Source organism: Staurois parvus, unplaced genomic scaffold (genome assembly GCF_062004578.1).
Source record: "Staurois parvus isolate SC_StPar_1 unplaced genomic scaffold, SC_StPar_1.0 ptg000276l, whole genome shotgun sequence".
Lineage (NCBI taxonomy): Eukaryota > Metazoa > Chordata > Amphibia > Anura > Ranidae > Staurois > Staurois parvus.
This window is the reverse complement of record NW_028318072.1, coordinates 3,846,139-3,865,540: the sequence shown is the minus strand read 5'-3', so window position 1 is coordinate 3,865,540 and position 19,402 is coordinate 3,846,139. Positions and strand designations below refer to the sequence as shown.

Genomic DNA, 19,402 nt, shown 5'->3' with positions numbered 1-19,402 from the left:
CATTCACAGCTAGGCACTAGTATACAATGGATGGCATGAATGAAGCCATCCATTGTATACAACTGTCATGTGACCTGCTGTGATTGGTCACAGCAGGTCACATGGTACCGGCAACGGAGGCCGGTACTCAGATCTGTCATCGGCCGTGTCCGAGGTACATGGCCGGTGACAGATCGCGCCGCTGCGCGGCTCTGCAACTGCGCGAACTGCGCATGTGCGGGAGCACGCCAAATGGCGTGCACCTGGAAAGCTGATGCATTTTTGCCGCCACCAAACGGCTATAGGCCGGGCGGCTAATGGTTAACAAATGCATTGCCCTCAAGGTGCTTACAATCTAAGGTTCCTAACTCACATCACATTCATACATGTGACCAAATCATGCATGTCTTTGGAGTGTGGGAGGAAACAAACGCAAGCACAGGGAGAACATGCAAACTCCAGGCAGGTAGTGTCATGGTTGGGATTTGAACCTAGTGGTGCTAGGTGGAGGTGCTAACCACTTATCCACTGTGCCACCTTCATGTAACTATGTGGTTGAATAATGTGCTTCTCTTCATAGACCGTGCTGACTTGTCTCCAAACATAGCATTTATAGTTGTGAGCAGAAGGGATCATGCACATGGGTGCTGTTGGACATACAATGTACATTGTGGGTGTATTTCTGCACCCCGGATAGCACAGGTGCTGTGTACAGCCTTCCATATTATTGAATGGCTGTACGTGGCTGCAGGCAGGTTTACACTGGCAATTCTATAAACTCATAAATGCGCGAAGCTGTACACCTGTATTCGTTTATTCAAGTAGCAGCATCAACCCGCATACAGCCTTCCAATACTATGGGCGGTTGTACACAGCAGTTATGTTATCTTGGCAGCGAAAATTCACCCGCAATATAATGTATGCCCAAAAACACATATGTGTATGAGCCCTACAGTTCAGTTTTGGTCTCATAACTCCAGATGATTTTGTTCCAGAAGTTTTCAGGCTTGATGGCATTGGTCCAGCAGAAACAGTTCTTAAGAAATAGATAATAAAATCAGGACACATCAACATACTGTACTTGCTGGTTATGAAATTACAACACATTAACGCTCTTTTTGTATTTTGCGTTCATTTGGTTTTTTTTATGTTTGTGTTAATTTGCATTGTGGAAAATGGGTGATTCACTGATCATTCAATTCTTTTACTGTTGGGAGTTTTGTTGCAGTTATTTAGTACATTCGCTTTCTACGTTTGCTTTGCGGTAACACGTGGAACATGTGCATTATAGGGTAAAACAAATGCAGCACCAAGAAGGATGGAAAACATAAATATATATAAACTACTGTATGTGCCACCAGTACATATCACATTGCAATATAAAGGTACTGTGCTTGAAATTATACATGTAAAAATCGTTATCACTTCAACATGATAAACCTACGTGTGAAATTGCTAACAAGTTTATCAATAAATGTGCAATTCATCAAATATAGAATAAGCAGGTTTAAACCATCAAATACATAAATAAGTGTACAGTTCATCAAATGTGAAATCCATCGATGTCCAGCCACCAATGACCGCAAAGAAGAATTCTTCTTTTAAACCTTTATGTGTTAAATAAAATAGTTCCACAAAAAAAGTGATCAATAAGTCACTCTTCCAATGGTGCTAAATTTGTGTTTCACCCACTGCTCATAGAAACCCCCAGTGGCCACACACACTCACCAAATGTAGATAACCCTCTAGTAAAAACAAGGTCAATATGAGCCTAATTAAATCAGCTCAGTGGCAGAACATGCCCTTCTGTGAATGTCCTTCATGAATCCAACAGGAGAGAGATGCTGAATAGGAGAGACTTATTGCATACAATATATATATATATATATATATATATATATATATTACACTCCGGGCCTTTTTTCCACAGGGCACCACCGGCATTGACTGTATGTAATGGCAAGAGGCGTTAGGGTGTGCTGTAAGGCCTATTGATGCTGACTGCTAGGGGATCTATTGTCACTGGAGGGGACCTATTTTTACAAGGCAGACTATTTTTGCTGGGGAGGTCTATTGTTTCTGGTGAGGGATCTATTGTTGCTGGAGGGCCCACTGTTGCTGGGAGGGATCTACTGTTGAGAGATGATCTAATGTTGCTGGTGGGGTCAATTGTTGCTAAAAAGGATCTGATGTTGAGGGATTATCTATTGTTTCTGGCTGCTGGAAGATCTTTTGTTGCTGCTGGTGTCTGTTGTCATTGGGGTGGTATTTTGTTGCAGGGGTCAATTGTTGTTGGGGAGGAGGGCTCTATTGCTGTTGACTGTGGAGGATCTACTTTACTGCTTTTCTGTTATCGATAATAAATTCCATACAAATTACTTAGCACCACAAAATGATCCTTCGTTCTGTATTCTCTAAAAGGGATTGGTACTGGGAGATGGGTAAGGGGTGAAAACAAGGGACCATACTCGGAGGTGGTAGGTGAAGTGACTCAGAAGGGGCAGTTTCTGCACCTACTCTCTGAGAAAAAAAAAAGCCTTGTATATATTAAATATAAAAATTGTTAAGAAAACTCACATAAATAAGTTCTTTATTCAGCACTCAGAACATAAATAATACAATACAATACATGACTAGGGAAAAACAGATGTCACCAACGGCCCCTAAGCCCCATACCCCTTACCAAATATCCCATTTATTGACAAATAACCAATATAAAACATTCCTTTACCCACTTGAGCTCCAGAAGATTTTACCCCCTTCATGACCAGGCCATTTTTTGCTATACTGCCCTACGCTACTTTAACTGGTAATTGCAAGGTCATGCAACGCTGTACCCAAACTAAATTTAGATAATTTTTTTTCACACAAATAATGCTTTCTTTTGGTGGAATTTGATCACCACTAGGTTTTTTTTATGTTTTGTGATATAAATGAAGAAAAGACTAATAATTTAAAAAAAAATTATATATATATATATATATATATATATATATATATGTATATATTACCTTTTCCAATACAACATATCCAATAACAAATTAAAAAAAACAAAGTTCTACATAAATTTTGGCCAAAATGTATTCTGCTACGTGTCTCTGATTAAAAAAAAAAACAATAAATGTATATTGATTGCGCCTACAAACTATGGTATATACAGTATACTGGATTTTTTTTTATACTACTAATGGCAGTGATCAGTGACTTATAATGGGACTGCGATAGTGCGGCTGGCAATCTGACACTAACTGACACTAAGGGGAACTGACTAACTGCCACTGATATCACCTGTGACATTAATACAGTGGTCTGTGATAATATTATGCACTGTCACTGTACTAATAATGCTGGCTGGGAAGGGTTTAACATCTAGGGCAGTCAATGGGTTAATTGAAGTGTCAATTAAAGTGTGTTGATTTTTACTAAGAGATCTCTAAGTTTCTCATCCTTGGATCGCAGATCTCGTTACCTCTTTATAGAGCTCTGCATTGATTGCCAGCAAGTCCTGGCCATGAATCATTGGCAGGGACTTGCTGATAGGATCCCGCTGTGTACAATCACAGTTGGCGCCGGCCTGGAGGCACGTATTCGCACCCCTGAAACCTGGAAGTAGGCAACTACGTCACTTTGCCTACAGCGGTCACCTGTCTGCAGTACCTTGTGGGTGGGTCGCTAGGTGGGTCGCTAAGTGGTTAAACAGAGACATAATAATAACAATAATAATCAAGGTTGCCGATCTTTGAAGGCACTAAAGAACCAACATTGGTTTTGTATCTAAGAAAAACCTAAAGGTCCCCATTCCAACTCTCCACAGATACCTCCATGTCCCAAATGGCCAGTTATCCCACTGTTACCTGGAATTCTAAAGAGGACATACCATAGATGGGTCCCCAGTATGTGATATCACTGTTAACGCCTCCAAAGATCCAAAAAGCCAGGTCACTACAACCACTGAGGAACACCAATCCATACAACTGGGCGGGGGAGTAGGAAGTTTTTTCTCCATCTGCTGACTTCACACTGCTTGAAGTTTTTTAGTACTACCTAGACACCATTGAAGTTCCTCCTAAACATGCAAACCCACAAATTCTGTTATGTAACCTCATATCTCCTGATTCCAGCTGTTAACCCTCTATCTGTTTCCCTGTTTACCAAGTCATGCCTGCCCTTCTGCTATCTTCTTTTTTTTTGGCTTCCAGCCTATTTCGTGCATTGCTTCAACACAAGGTAGTGCACCAAATAGGATGCAATGAATTGTTGTGCCATTCAAAATTAATGCATTTCTCCATCTCTAGAAAACAGCTACGTTACTGTGGTCTGCAGCACACCACAACCCACAGCGTGCAAAAGAAAAAAAAATCAGCACAACCTATCCTTCCTCACCTTCTGTTTTAACCTTGAAAATGGCAACCCTACGCATTGCACGAGGTTGCAGGGCAGTTGCAGGGTCATTTGCTGAATGCAACATGCTGTTTAATTTTTGGCGTGTCTACAGCATGTGTACAGCTTGGAGCATCTGCATCTCCCTGTTCATGTAGGTGATTTAGAGGAGGTAAACTGTGGCTTAACCTCCTGCTTTTGTCTGTGTGAACAAGCCCTACTAGCTACTATGTTCTCCACCCTCGGTTTTGGGTGAATTTAATCTTTAACTGGACAAACACAGAAGCATGAACAAAGAAAACATGGATTTATTTAAAGGCTAAGTTCACCATTAGGAACATGTTTCACCCGTGTTTAGGCTGTAATAGTAAAGCAGAGCTCCACCCAGAAGGGGAAGTTCCACTTTAAGGACTGATCCCCCCGCTCCCCATTAAGGATTGGCACCTTTGGGGGGCTGGGGGGGAGCGGGTACCCAAATTTGACAGGTACCCGCTCCCAATTCCGGTCCGATTACCTAGACAATCAGAAACGGAAGGTGTCCACCCTCCCTGTAGTCTTTTGGGACACGTGACAGGTCCCAGAAGACTACAGGACCATTCAGGAAGCGTAGCGCTACTAGCGCAAGCGCAGTTGGGTACCCAGCTGTGAAGCCGCAAGCTATCACAGCCGGGTGTCCACACTGAAGATGCCAGCCTCCTGGAATACAGAATGGCAGATGAAACGGGCTGTGGGGGACATACCATGGGACCGAGGGACAGGAAAGTGGCTGTTTTTTAAAAGTCATCAGCTACAGTTTTTGTAGCTGCTGACTTTTATTTTTTGACAGGGTGAGTGGAACTCCGCTTTAAGTACCCGCTTCCTTGTCCCCCCTTCCCCATGACAGTATGCAGGGTTTCTCTACTGTGCAGCTGCTGTCACATTTAAAATCAGCATGGCATTAAATAGATATTTTATTGTCTTGCAAAAATATGTGCTTTTATTATTTTTTTTTCCTTAAAAGGTGAATTTAACCTTTAATCTCTTGCCATCACTTTTTACGTTTCAGGGTTTGTTTTAACATACTCTATATTTCGATTAAAGATTTCCTTTTCCGCTTTCATTCTTCTTTCATTCTGACTTTCATACATTTCCTTTTCTAGATGCCATTCCCCTGGTTATCACAGAGTTAAAAAAAAAAAGAAAGCGGAATGAAAACGGCCATTGCATTTCAATCTAATCTATGCTGTCTGCAGTGTACAATAGCAGAAGCTGAAGGATTAATACTGCAGCATGCTGCAGTGTAAAAATGTAAAGACATTTCAAAGAAAACGCAAAAAGCAGTATTCACATTCTTGCAGATGAACAAAAATAAAAGAAGGAGCTGCAAGTTCTAAATAAATCAGTTAATAAATGCTCATGTCAGCCACATAAATTTTACCATACTTCATTATTATCATATTATTATATGTAAAGTATACCTCTCATTTTGTTAAAAAGAAACAATAACCCTCCCATTCATGTCATATGATACAGATTCTAACTTCCTGTGGTTTAGTTATTCCCTTACTCCTTACTTCCGGTGTGCTGAATGGAGGATCAGCTTGCTATAGTCACATGATTATTCTATCATTAACCTTTTGAAGGACGAGGGCTGCTTAAGTGATTTGGTAACCGGACACTGGCCACAATGAAATGAAATTATTCAGAACTGTTCATTTTTATTTTGAATAGCATAATGCAGCATTGCAACCCCTGATGCTACACCAGTGGCTGGGGGGAAGGTGTGGTAAAAAACAAGTCTCAACTATGGGGGTCTTCTGCCCCCCAAGCTGCATATAGTATATTGCACATTTTCCTCCTGCAGCTGCTGAATGCTTGCTGGAGGGAGAGAAGGAGAAGTGGGACCAGATTTCAATGGTTGCAGGAGGAAAACAGAGAGGATCTGTATATGCCGCCCCTCCTGTCCAAGTGTAAAACAGAATGTGACAGGGAGGACGCACGGGCCCCATGGAGCATGGGGCAAGGTCACCATTGCGACCCCTGATGCTACACTAGTGGTTGGGGGGGAAGGTGTGGTAAAAACAAGTCTTAACTATGGGGGTTTTATGCCCCCCAAACTGCAAATTTAAATACTGTCCTGAGCTGTTTTCACACAGATGCACTGTAGTTTACCCGCACCAGGGGCGGACTGACAACTCATGGGGCTCCCGGGCAATAGGGGATCATGGGGCCCCTGTCCTTGCTCAAACTCAAAAAAGCCTATGAAAAAGGTACCAGGGGCATCTCATGGAGCCCCCTACTGACCCCGGGCCCTCGGGCGGTGCCCGAGTTTCCAAATGGTCAATCTGCCCCTGACCCGCATCGTGGGTGTAGCACAGTGCACCTGTGTCTTTCCTACGGGTTAGCTGAGCTTTGCCATATTCCTCTGTATACCTTGCAGGTGGAGTGCACTTTCAGAAAGCACCCCAAACCCTCAGGATAAAAATAAAAGTGTTCTTCCCTGGTTTTAACTTGAGGGCCACATCAGAGAGCTCCCAGGGCCATATGTGGTCCGTGGCCCACATGTAGAAAACCCCTGTACTAAATGAAGTAGTAAGAGAAAAGCTGCTGAAAAAATGCTGTGAGCTATTACCGAAAATGACTGTACATTTGTGAACATTTTGTCCAATTGCCATTGTAACATTTCAGTAATTTGACCAGAAAAGTGGTGACAGTTGACTGCCTGCCTTTAAAGAGGAACTTCTCCACCCCTTTCCAATGTGGCAGCTGCATTAGTTTTCTTTTTTGGGCTTTTTTTCCTTTAATTTTCACCTAGTTTTTCTGCCAGTAATACACTTCCTGTCCTAGGGTGTCTACACAATGGATAGAGGAGCTTAGGGGCACCTTTGGACAGCAGAATTGATAGTATGTGGAGAGGGGAGTGCTAGATGTACTGTAAGATTTAGATTGATTTGACCAACAAAATCAAAGACAAACTCCAGCTAACACTTTTTAAACAATTACAGCAGAGTGTTTTTTTTTCTTTTGGGATAAAGGTGTTTACATATAATGAATAAAAGCTGATTATTGTAAGCACTCTTGTCTAAGATAAATGGTTTGTCTCAACCATCCAACCAGGGGCGGACTGACCATTTGGAAACTCGAGCATTTCCCGAGGGCCCGGGGTCAGTAGGGGGCCCTATGAGATGCCCCTGGTACCTTTTTCATAGGCTTTTTTGAGTTTGGGCAAGGACACAGGGGCCCCATGATCCCCTATTGCCCGGGGGCCCCATGAGTTGTCAGTCCGCCCCTGCATCCAACTCAGGGGTGTGAAGCTCATTTCATTGCAGACCGCATCAGAGTTATGGTTGCTCTCAAAGGGATGGCTGTATCTAAGACTAGATGTGTAGAGCACCCCAATCCCGTTAATATCAGAAGTCAAGAGTCCCCAGCCTCCCTTACATCACAGTGCACCCCCCTTTACTTGTGCTGCTGCCGGGAAGAAGCTAGGGGCAGAGCTGGGAAGCAGAAAGTGCAGGGTTTGGAGGAGGACCAAAGGAGAGCTGCAGTCAGCTTCTGGGGTCTGCTGAATGCAGAGACCAGGGGAGGTGAAGACAAGTGGATGCTGCAGCTTTACAGAGAGGTGCAGGATCTGTAGGAGTTTTTCTGTCCCCCTCTCTGCTGCTGACTGCTTAGCTGGGGGGCAGAGATGAGCCTCTCTGTGGCTGCACAGAGAAAAGCAGGAGCTGACAGAGAAGTTCCATCCTCCTCTCTACGGCCTACTGCTCATACAAGGTGGGGGCAGAGACTAGGGGGATACCACAGCTGTAGGAGAGGTGCGAAGGCCACATGAAATGGCCTGGCAGACCGAATTCAGCCTGCAGGCCTCATGTTCCAGCTGCTACTTTGTCTGGACAGCTTGGTCTGTTAAATGAAACTGACAGACAACAATTTTAATGGTAAGATCAACAGATGAAAATAAAGCAAAAATAAATAAATAAATAGAGAAAATGAATGTAGCCATCACATCTTAGAATTGTGGGGTGCAATGTAATACATTTTTGTTTAGGGGTTCAATACTGTTTTAAGGATAGGGTTAGAATTATAATGAAGTACATTGGAACTCAGTTGTAAAGGTCCACTTTAAGTGTATGGCAAGAAAAAACGGTTTGTTTTAGTTATGGATAGAGTAGGGAAATGTTAAAGCCTTTGTCAGTTTTTTGTCTGTGTCACTGTTGGGGGAATTCCAACAGGATAATGCAACAGCTTGTCAGCCACATTTCAAGGGAATATAAAATTATGACTTTTTAACTTGCCATTTCTTAATTTTTGCTATAGACTGATGTGATAAGGTACTTGTGATTAAACATTTGATTATTTGTAAATTATTTCTTTATTTAATATTTTTTTATCTACACTGCTCAAAAAAATAAAAGAAACACTTTGAAAACACATCAGATCTCAATGGGGAAAAATATGATAGATATCTATACTGATATGGACTGGGTAATGTGTTCGGAATGTAAGGATGCCCCATCATTTGATGGAAATGAAAACTATCAACCTACAGAATACTGAATTCAAAGACACCCTGAAAATCAAAAAAATATGCAGCAGGCTAGTTTATTTTGCTGAAATTCATTGAAGCAACTCAAAATGGTACTCAGTAGTTTGTATGGCCCCCATGTGCTTGTATGCATGCCTGACAACATCGGGGCATGCTCCTAATGAGACGACGGATGGTGTCCTGGGGGATTTCCTCCCAGATCTGGACTAGGGGATCACTGAGCTCCTGGACAGTCTGAAGTGCAACCTGGCGGCATCGGATGGATCAAAACATGATATCTCAGAGGTGTTCTATTGGATTTAATTCAGGTGAGAATGGGTGCCATTCAATGGTATCAATTCCTTCATCCTCCAGAAACTGCCTGCATGCTCTCGCCACAGGAGGCCAGGCATTGTCATGCACCAGGAGGAATCCACTGCACCAGCGTAGGGTCTGACAATGGGTCCAAAGATTTCATCCCGATATCTAATGGCAGTCAGGGTGCCATTGTCTAGCCTGTAGAGGTCTGTGAGTCCCTCCATGGATATGCCTCCTCAGACCATCACTGACCCACCACCAAAACAGTCATGCTGAATGATGTTACAGGCAGCATAATGTTCTCCACGGCTTCTCCAGACCCTTTCACATCTGTCACATGTGCTCAGGGGTCTGTCACATCTGCTCTTATCTGTGAAAAGCACAGAGCGCCAGTGGTGGACCTGCCAATTCTAGTGTTCAATGGCAAATGCCAAACAAGCTCTATGGTGCCAGGCAGTGAGCACAGAGCGCACTAGAGGACGTGGGGCCCTCAGGTCACCCTTATGAAGTCTGTTTCTGATTGTTTGGTCAGAGACATTCACACCAGTTGCCTGCTGGAGGCCATTTTGTAGGGCTCTGGCAGTGTTCATCCTGTTCCTCCTTGCACAAATGAGCATATAATGGTCCTGCTGATTGGTTAAGGACCTTCTATGGCCCTGTCCAGCTCTCCTAAACTGCCTGTATCCTGGAATCTCCTCCATACTCTTGAGACTGTGCTGGGAGACACAGCAAACCTTCTGGCAATGGCATGTATTGATGTGTCCTCTTGGAGGAGTTGAACTGCCTGTGCAACCTCTGTAGGGTCCAGGTATCGCCTCATGCTACCAGTAGTAACACTGACAAAAATGCAAAACTAGTGAAAAACAGTCAGAAAAGATGAGTAGGGAAAAAATGTCAGTGGCCTCCACCTGTAAAGCCATTCCTGTTTTGGGGATCATCTCATTCTTGCCCATCTAGTGCACCTGTTGTTGATTTAATTAACACCAAAGCAGCTGACACTGATTAACAACCCCCTTCTGCTAGTTAATTGACCAGATCAATATCCCAGGAGTTTAATTGACTTGATGCTATACTCTGATTAAAAAGTGTTCCTTTATTTTTTGTTTTTGAGCAGTGTACAATGGTCCTTAGAAACCAGAAAAGGCAACTTTCACCACAAATAAAGTCGCCACTGACCACCAAAGGTCCTTTTCCAATTTGGTTCACGCCGTCACCATAATAATGTGTGTTCCTACAAACTGCATCTATACAGTCCTTTGATATCATCTTTAAATTTCCAGTTGCCTTTATTCACATTTTATGCTAATTTTCTACACTACAGTATATTTATTTGATTTATCCTTTTCCCTTCTCTTCATTCTTTGTGTGTCCATCTGCTCCCACAGATTGTTTTCAGATTTTATCGGTTTTCATGAGTGATCGTTTTATAAGAGCTCCTAAATATACAGTAAAAATGGCTGTTGGATTCAAACAAACGCGTTACTGCCAACAATTGAACAAATATCAGTCATGCATACAACAGCAGCCTTAGAAGAGAAGTACTGTAATTGGCGCATACATGGAAATATGGAGACTCTTCTAATGTTAAGATGTCACGAATGAAGATAAATTAGATACATTCTAGGCCTCCGTTCTGGCTTTGAAGCTGAATTCCAGAAATTCAGCCACTTTGTAATATGTGCCAGCATATCATGAGTTAAGTCCAATGAGCTGCATGCCACCTCCTGGACTTATCTCTATTATTTATGTAGCACTACCCCTGTGTGGGCAGCTGAGTTCAACAGGTTCTTTTCCCAAGCCAGTGCAGAGGCAGTCAGGCACACAGCAACATCAGTCCATTCACAACAGCTCATTGAATGGGGATGTCTTTCTTTTAAAGTTTATTTTCTTGTAATAGGAGAGGGTTTGGGGAGGTGTAGAACACTTGAGCATAATAGGCTGAGCTTTCTCATCTCTCCAGCAAAATAGAACAGTCTGTCTCTTGCAGCTGCGTACTATGAGGTAGTTGTCAGACTGAAACAGTCTGTAGTCTCACAGCTGAAGACTACGAGGTAATTGGTAGTACAAGTAAATGAGGACTGAAATAGTCTCTATGCTCGTGGCTGGAGACCATGAAGTAGATTTCAGCACAGGTAAAGGTAGACTGGAGCAGTCTATAGGTTCATGGCCGAGGACCATGAAATAGATTTTAGCACAGGTAACGGTTGACTGGAACAGTCTATAGGTTCATGACCAGGGACCATAAAATAGATTGCAGCACAGGTAAAAGTAGACTGGAACAGTCTAGAGGTTCATGGCTGGGTACCATGAAATAGATATTAGCACAGGTAACGGTAGACTGTAACAGTCTATAGGTTCAAGACCAGGGACCATAAAATAGATTTCAGCACAGGTAAAGTTAGACTGGAACAGTCTAGAGGTTCATGGCTGGGTACCATGAAATAGATATTAGCACAGGTAAAGGTAGACTGTAACAGTCTATAGGTTCACGGCCAGGGACCATGAAGTAGATTTCAGCATAGATAAAGGTAGACTGGAACTGTCTATAGGTTCATGGCCAGGGACCATGAAGTAGATTTCTGCAAAGATAAAGGTAGACTAGAACTGTCTATAGGTTCATGGCCGGGGACCATGAAGTAGATTTCAGCACAGATAAAGGTAGACTGGAAATGTCTATAGGTTCACAGCCAGGGACCATGAAGTAGATTTCAGCACAGATAAAGGTAGACTGGAACTGTCTATAGGTTCACGGCCAGGGACCATGAAGTAGATTCCAGCACAGATAAAGGTAGACTGGAAATGTAAATAGGTTCACTCCTGGGGACCATGAAGTAGATTTCAGCACAGATAAAGGTAGACTGGAACTGTCTATAGGTTCACTTCTGGGGACCATGAAGTAGATTTCTGCACAGGTAAATGTAGACTGGAACAGTCTATAGGTTCATGGCTGGGGACCATGAAGTAGATTTTAACACCTGGAGCAGGATCAATCCATAAGTGTAGTCCCTTGCAGATCAGTCCAGCAACCAGTCCACAGTCCTGCAGGGGCAGCAGTGCCCCTGCAACCCCCTGCAGCTCACAGATCCATTCCCTCAACAGGGAAGATCGAGGGCCCCTCTCTCCAGGGCTCCAGACTATTTAACAGCCTCCCACCCACCATCTGGGCACACTTCCACAGGGATTGGCTAGGGCCTGCTCAATATTCGAGCTGGTCATTTGAATTCTCCCTCCCTAAGCTCCAGAAACGTCTTCTAGAGGCAGGGGATGCAACTGTCACATTGGTCGACAGTTCAAGAAGAAAAGTTTTTTCTGTCACTGTTTGGTGATTGGAGGAGCACAAGGAAGATGGACTTGTTTATGGACTTGTAAATTCATACTGTTGCACTACACTATAGCATAGTGTTGTATTGCACTATTATTTTTTTATTGGTATATTATTGTGCTGCACTAATATTGCTTCATGTATATATAGCTGCTATGCCCACCCCATCCCTCTGCTGTCTATTCACAGAAGCCTTTGAATTTTGTGAATGAATTCACATTTCATAAAGGCTTCTGTGATTGGGCAGGACGGGGGAAGGGGAGGGCATACCAGGTGCACTGACTCTGCTCTTGAAGGAGCTGAGACCACAGCATCCACAGTCATCTATCTTCCTGCAACTTAATAAACCTGTCAGATGTAAATAATAGAGATAAATATACTGAGGTGCATTCCACCTCCTAGACTTACCTCATGGTATGCCAAGCGGATCGCAGGGGTGGATAAAAGTGAAGCATTCTGCACATACAGCCTAAGTTTAGTTAATTAAAAAAAAAAACAATCGGCACAAGGAACAGTACTTATATTCAACGAGAAGTGTGATTTAGCTGATGGCTGCTGTCTTAATTAAAATATTCAATCTTCTGCCCCCTACCAATGAAGCAGTAATTCCCCAGTGCTGCAGGAATTAATACAGTCGCTGGACCTCTCATAAGCATGCTTTAAGAGCGCTGACTAATGCCTGTCCTTTCCACCCCACTCCTCCATTCACAGAAGCTGTACTATAATATACAGCAATAAAAAGCAATCTATGAATGAAGACAGCAGAAGTTTCATTCATCCACCTGTATTTCATTCGTAGATTGATTTTCATTGGTGAGAAGTCAGGGAGCATGAATGGTTCCATGCAACATAACACATGCACACAAAAAAACCCATGTGAAACTGTCCATTAAATCAGAACATGATAATCTATAAGGCACCCTAAGCAGGAGCCCAGTGGATGGCCAGGGGATCCAGCTTTACCCTTCATGCTCCTATTTAAATCAGAGAGACAGCGCAATTGGTCAAAACTGTACGCCTGCCTGTCACTTCACAAGGAAAACTGTACTTTTAGAAGATGGGTAGGCATATGGGGGGAGGCTTCTACGTTTCTATTGCAGTTCTTGTCAATGTCGGTGGAAGGGATATGATTCAAATCTGCTACCTTACCTAATCAATCTTAATCTGTCTATGGATGGAATAGTGTGAATGGACCCTAAATGTAAACATTTGCATTCTGGGAAAATGTCAAGTAATCAATTCATTGATTTCAATATTGTAGCGAATGAAACAGATGATGTGTCTTTCATTGAATGCTACTCACACCGATTGTGATTTCTCCCTATACTAATCCATTCTCTGCCTCTTGTCTGTCTCTGCGTTTCCTCACAGAACTTCTCTGACGCTCTAGTCCTGCCTCATTGTCTGTCAATGTATCTGCTCTACCTGCAGAGGCCCCAAACCTGAAGAGGAGAACCTCTTCCCATTAACACAAAGTAAAGATGAAGAAGATGAACATCCTGATCTCAGGGAAAGAAGATGGCCACACACGTGTGTGAATGTGACCAGTCACAACACTGTATACTAAACCTCCAATAGCTTCCCCAAGGGGTGCTTGAAGATGGACTCAACGCGTTATCTGTATATGTGAATTATGTATTGAGGAGAACAATCCTGCTATGTGAATGTAAAATATATCATGTCTGGGAAAGGCTATAGTAAAAGAATATCATATAAGGCTTTTTGCACAAAGATGCCTAAAAATGCCACATTTCTAGGTATTATTTTTCACTTATTTTTCAGGTATTATTTTTCTTATATTATAGATGTCCCTAGTGTATTACAAAGGACCCAGGGGCGGACTGACAACTCATGGGGCCCCCGGGCAATAGGGGATCATGGGGCCCCTGTGTCCTCGCCCACACTCAAACCACACCCAAAAAAGCCTATGGAAGGTACCAGGGACATCTCATGGGGCCCCTTACTGACCCCGGGTCCTCGGGCAGTGCCCGAGTTCCCCAATGGTCAGTCCACCTCTGGTAGGACCTCAACCTCAGGGAAAATCTACCAGCATCAGGCAACATGAAAGAAAACAGCAAGTGCACACGAATACATTAGTATCTTGCATTCTTTAATCAGTAAAAACAAACTATCCACTTAAATTTAAAATAGCAGGCTTGAGAAAGGGGTGTGAAGCCCAGAAACATGTTGTCTACCATGTCCCTGTCCTCCTACCCTGCTTAGTCCTCATGCACACTGGACGTTTTTACAGCTGCTGTTTTTGGCTTTTAACGTTTTTTTTCTACAGCCAGTACACTCCCCAGCATGTTATCCTATGTGTTCATGCACAGATAGTCTGTAATCAATGTTTTTTGGCTGGGACGTTTTTTTGGCTGGAAAAAAAAACCCAGGACTAGTGGGTTTCTAGAGGAGTTTTTTAGCTGTAAAAACGCTATAATGCTGAAAAACTCGACAAAACACAGCAAACCAGTGTTTTTGGATTTTTTTGACCAAACAAAATGCTGAAAATTCAAATGTGGAAAAACACAGCAAAATGCCACTAAATGCTATTGCAAAAATGCTATAAAAAGCTGAAAAACTCACATTTTTTATTGTGACTTTGCACAGCTAACGTTACCAGCGTTATCAAAACGCATGGAGACTTAGTCTGTGTGGAAGGTGTCCAAATCATCCAGGATACAGAACAGGACAGTGCTGTGTGTTAAACTGGTGGCTTCAGCTCCTGTTCTTCTCCTTCACCAAGTGTTGCCTGTATCTGAGTGCTCCTGCACTTCCACATGCTGTTCTCTGCTATTTTAACTGTAAATGGATTCTTTGTTTATACTGATTAAAGAGTACAAGATATTAATGCATCCATGTGCCTTTCCTGTCAGGCTTTCTTTTTTACTGATTTAAATGCAGCCCTTTGTTTTCAATGGGCCTGTGCACACAGTGGTGTAAACTTGCACTGCGTATAGATCAGTAAAAAAAAAAATCTTCATTGCTGGTCAGTATTCTGACATATGTTTGCCACAAACTAAAGGAATTTTTACTAGTGTGTACGCATATGCACAAATACACGCATGTGCAGGGGCGGACTGACAACTCATGGGGCCCCCGGGCAATAGGGAATCATGGGGCCCCTGTGTCCTTGCCCAAACTCAAAAAAGCCTATGAAAAAGGTACCAGGGGCATCTCATGGGGCCCCCTACTGGCCCTGGGCCCTCGGGCAGTGCCCGAGTTTCCAAATGGTCAGTCCGCCCCTGCGCATGTGCTATACAGCCCATCCTTGCATTTTTTCTGCCAGGGCTGTCTGATGTACATATATTAGTACCATGTGCGAGTACCCTAACAGTCATTGCTGCTGCTAAAAATGATTTGTAACATTTTACATAAAGCAAAGAGAGATGGATTGCCTCATTAATTCATGGCAACCAGTGAGAATGTCTGGTCAGGAGATTAAAAAGGGAAGACTTATTAAATGTGAGTAAATGGACTATTGCACTTTACTATCTGCCTTAATAAAGACTGGAAATATTTAATTCTAACTCAATAACTGCAATATTTTTTTACAGGGGATTACTCCTTACTAATTAACAAGAGGGGTATTGTTTTAAATGAGGGGGTAATAAACTAAATACAGACAATTAAATCTTGTACCTTATTCTTGTAATAGAAAAATGGCAACTATGCAAATAGCTCATCATACCCAACAAACGCTGGGACAATGCACATCCAGGGCTGTGGATAAGGGGGTACCACCAGTCCTCCTGTAAGGGTCCCTGGCAGTTGGGTGAATAAGATGAGGGCAGGGAGGGTGATTGACACGGTGGGGAGGAGGGGAAATTACTGGATCCAATCCCCTTTATGTCTCTCTCTGCAGCAGATGAAAGCTAGTGGAAGGGAGAGGAGAAGAAGCTAGCTTTCAGCTGCTGCAGAGAGAGCCATACAGGGGATTGGATCCAGTAATTTCCCCTCCTCCCCACTGTGTCGATCACCTGGGCAGCAGGGGGAAACATATGGTGCAAGGGGAGGGTGATGAGTGCGGAAGGGGACAGCTACTGGAACTGATCCCCTGTATGTCTCTCTCTGCAGCAGATGAAAGCTAGCGGAAGGGAGAGGAGAAGAAGCTAGCTTTCAGCTGCTGCAGAGAGAGCCATACAGGGGATCAGTTCCAGTAGCTGCCCTCTTCCGCACTCATCACCCTCCCTGTGCACCAAATGTTTCCCCCTGCTGCCCAGGTCCCCCATGTGCCCCCACCTACACAGTGCTGTCAACTTCCCAACTCTCCTTACCTCCGGCAGCTGCAAACACACAATAGGATCCTTCAGGATGGGGGGAAGGGTCCAGTAAGTATGTCACATTTACCAGCCCCTTTCTTTCCTGAATGAACACAATGAATGATTGCTACTGATCACTCACTGTGTTCATTCATAACTGAAGCATAGTAAACGTTTTTGTTGGGGGAGGGGGGCTGTAAGATTGGCTGTAAGGGGCCTCGTGGTTTCTAATATCAGCCCTGTGTACATCCACTCCACTAAATCATGGTGAATGACAGCACATGCTTTACAGAGGAAAACAGACACCACTCTCCTATTGCGGCATTGTGCTTTTTCATTTTCATAGTGCTTTTTATTTTTACTTTTTACTAGCTATGCTCTGATATGGAGGAGAATTACCACACACAAAATGCAAAGTTTTAAATCCTGCCATGTAAAAAAGGTGGTTTGAGGCATTAGGACACCATATAAGTAAGTCATGTTCACAAAAAATATGATTTTTTTTCTAAAGTTACAGTGGTGTTATATTTTTAGGATAAGCAAGGTTCTTTAAGCATGACCCAGCCTAAAAAGTGCCAGAAAGGTAACAGTGCTGAACTTGCCTTCAAATATATAAATCAATCCCTTTGTCCCTGCTAAGCTCCTTTGATCCTAAAGCTAAATTCCAGGAATTCAGCCACTTTGTAAAAAGTGAAGGCACACTTTGAGTTAATTTCAAGGAGCTGCATGACATTTTCTGGGTTTATCTATATTATGTATATCTGACAAGTTTATTGCTATCCCAGGAATTATAGTCCAGACACTTGGGGCTGTGTGAGAGGAGAAAGGCCCACAGAGCAACTATGCACTCCCTTTCCCTTCTTTGCCCATTCAGAGAAGCCTTTGTATTTTGTGAATGTGTTCACATAATATCACCTGCACCGACTCTCCTGTTCAAGATGCGTAGTTCAGAAGGATCAGCATTGCCCTCCCGGAACTACAGCGTTAGCTGTCTTTTGGGAGTACTATAAAGCTGTCAGATATAAAAAATAGAGAAAAGCCCAGGAGGTGTCCTGCACCTTGCTGGACTTAAAGTGTTGCTAAACCCAGGACCCTGCATTCACTATATCTGGTCTCCCATAGTATAGGGAATATGGAAATGCAATTATTTTAGTAAACATAAACTGCTAAATACCTTTTCTCATCAGCAGTTAAAGCAGTCTTGTGACTTCTATCAGTGTCCAGCAGAGTACATGTTAAAGCTTGTAGGAGTTTTCATTTTGCTCTAGGAGGATGCAGAACCCCTGACCTCTGTCTGGACAGTGCTGATTGGCCCTGTGCTGATCACATGCACTCTTACAAAAAAAAACCCTCTCTAGCTATACACACCAAATTGAGCATGTGCAGAGTGATTCCAAACGATATTTCTAATCAGGAGATAAGAGGGTGACATTGAAAGAAGGGGAGGATCAGAGAAGACAGAATCAAACGGCTTTTTTACACAACAGAGAGGATTAACCCCTTAGGTTCCACAGTGAGTATAACAAGCATGCTTTACTGCATATACAGACTGATTTTACTGTTGTGGGTTTGGTAACACTTTAACTCACAGTGTGTGTCTTCATTTTTTACAAAGGAGCTGAATTCCTCGAACTCAGCTTTAATGCCAAACTGTTCACATAGCCTTGACCTCTCTGAAAGTTGAGTTTTAGCCTCACTCCTCACACCCCCCCAGCTAAGCCCCACCTCCTGTCATTCATTCATTCATAGATGTCATAGCATACACTGCCCTTTGAGAGTTTGGCTTTTTACAGCTTTCTATGCCTTGTCACCCCTGAAATCTTCTAACTAGTACAGTTACTACTAAACAAAAATTACCTTTCAGATCATTTCCTTGAAAGACTCTAGTTAAATGATAAGCAGGTGAGTCTCCATAGCACAGGCTAGGGAGTATGGCTACTTCAACAATGTATATTTTGTATACAAACTGAGCAGTATATCACGAAAATGTCATAAGTGCAGGCATTTATAAACTGTAATCTACAATCAAATAACATGTTCCGACCTTGTGGAGGAACCTCTCTTCTGTTTTTTCCTTTTTAGTGCATTGTGTAACAGCAATGATTGCTTAAACATGTTACATTTGGAAGACCTTTTTGTTAGGTTGCATGAGCGCTGGGCATTTAGTCCTGATGCATGGGGCTCCAGCGTTTATCTGTGGGCAAAAAGCACAAATGAGCCATCTATCCACGCTGCCGGTGGCCTGTCAAACTCTATGAGAGTTTGATAGCCAGGGGCGGACTGACAACTCATGGGGCCCCCGGGCAATAGGGGATCATGGGGCCCCTGTGCCCTTGCCCAAACTCAAAAAAGCCTATGAAAAAGGTACCAGGGGCATCTCATGGGGCCCCCTACTGACCCCAGGCCCTCGGGCAGTGCCCGAGATTCCAAATGGTCAGTCCACCCCTGCTGATAGCTGCTGTAGTTGGAAGGGGCTGGGTGAACACCTAGCTGTACCTAGGTTTAGTGCAGTATGTGTCCAGTGATGAATTCCCAGGACAAAAAGAAGCCTGCATTCCAGACATTGGTTTCTGGTGGCTTACTGCCCTAAATAAAAGTACCACTGAGTGCACCATCCAGCCCCTTTTAGTTGCAGCAGCT

The 19,402-nt window shown here is 43.2% G+C and overlaps 1 protein-coding gene across 2 annotated transcripts in view; it reads left to right on the top strand.

Annotated features, from left to right (window-relative positions):
- PROM2 (prominin 2) overlaps positions 1 to 16,134 on the top strand; it is a 146,940-nt gene extending 130,806 nt beyond the window's left edge. The window contains exon 23 of one of the 2 annotated variants that reach the window (XM_089681729.1): positions 13,935 to 16,134. In XM_089681729.1, coding sequence (XP_089537855.1) covers positions 13,935 to 14,070 — 136 coding nt within the window. In that variant the 3' untranslated portion in view covers positions 14,071 to 16,134. Of the gene's footprint in view, positions 1 to 13,874 lie in introns of both variants that reach the window. The other variant, XM_089681730.1, reaches the window with a different exon arrangement.
- The last annotated feature ends 3,268 nt before the right edge of the window (positions 16,135 to 19,402 follow it).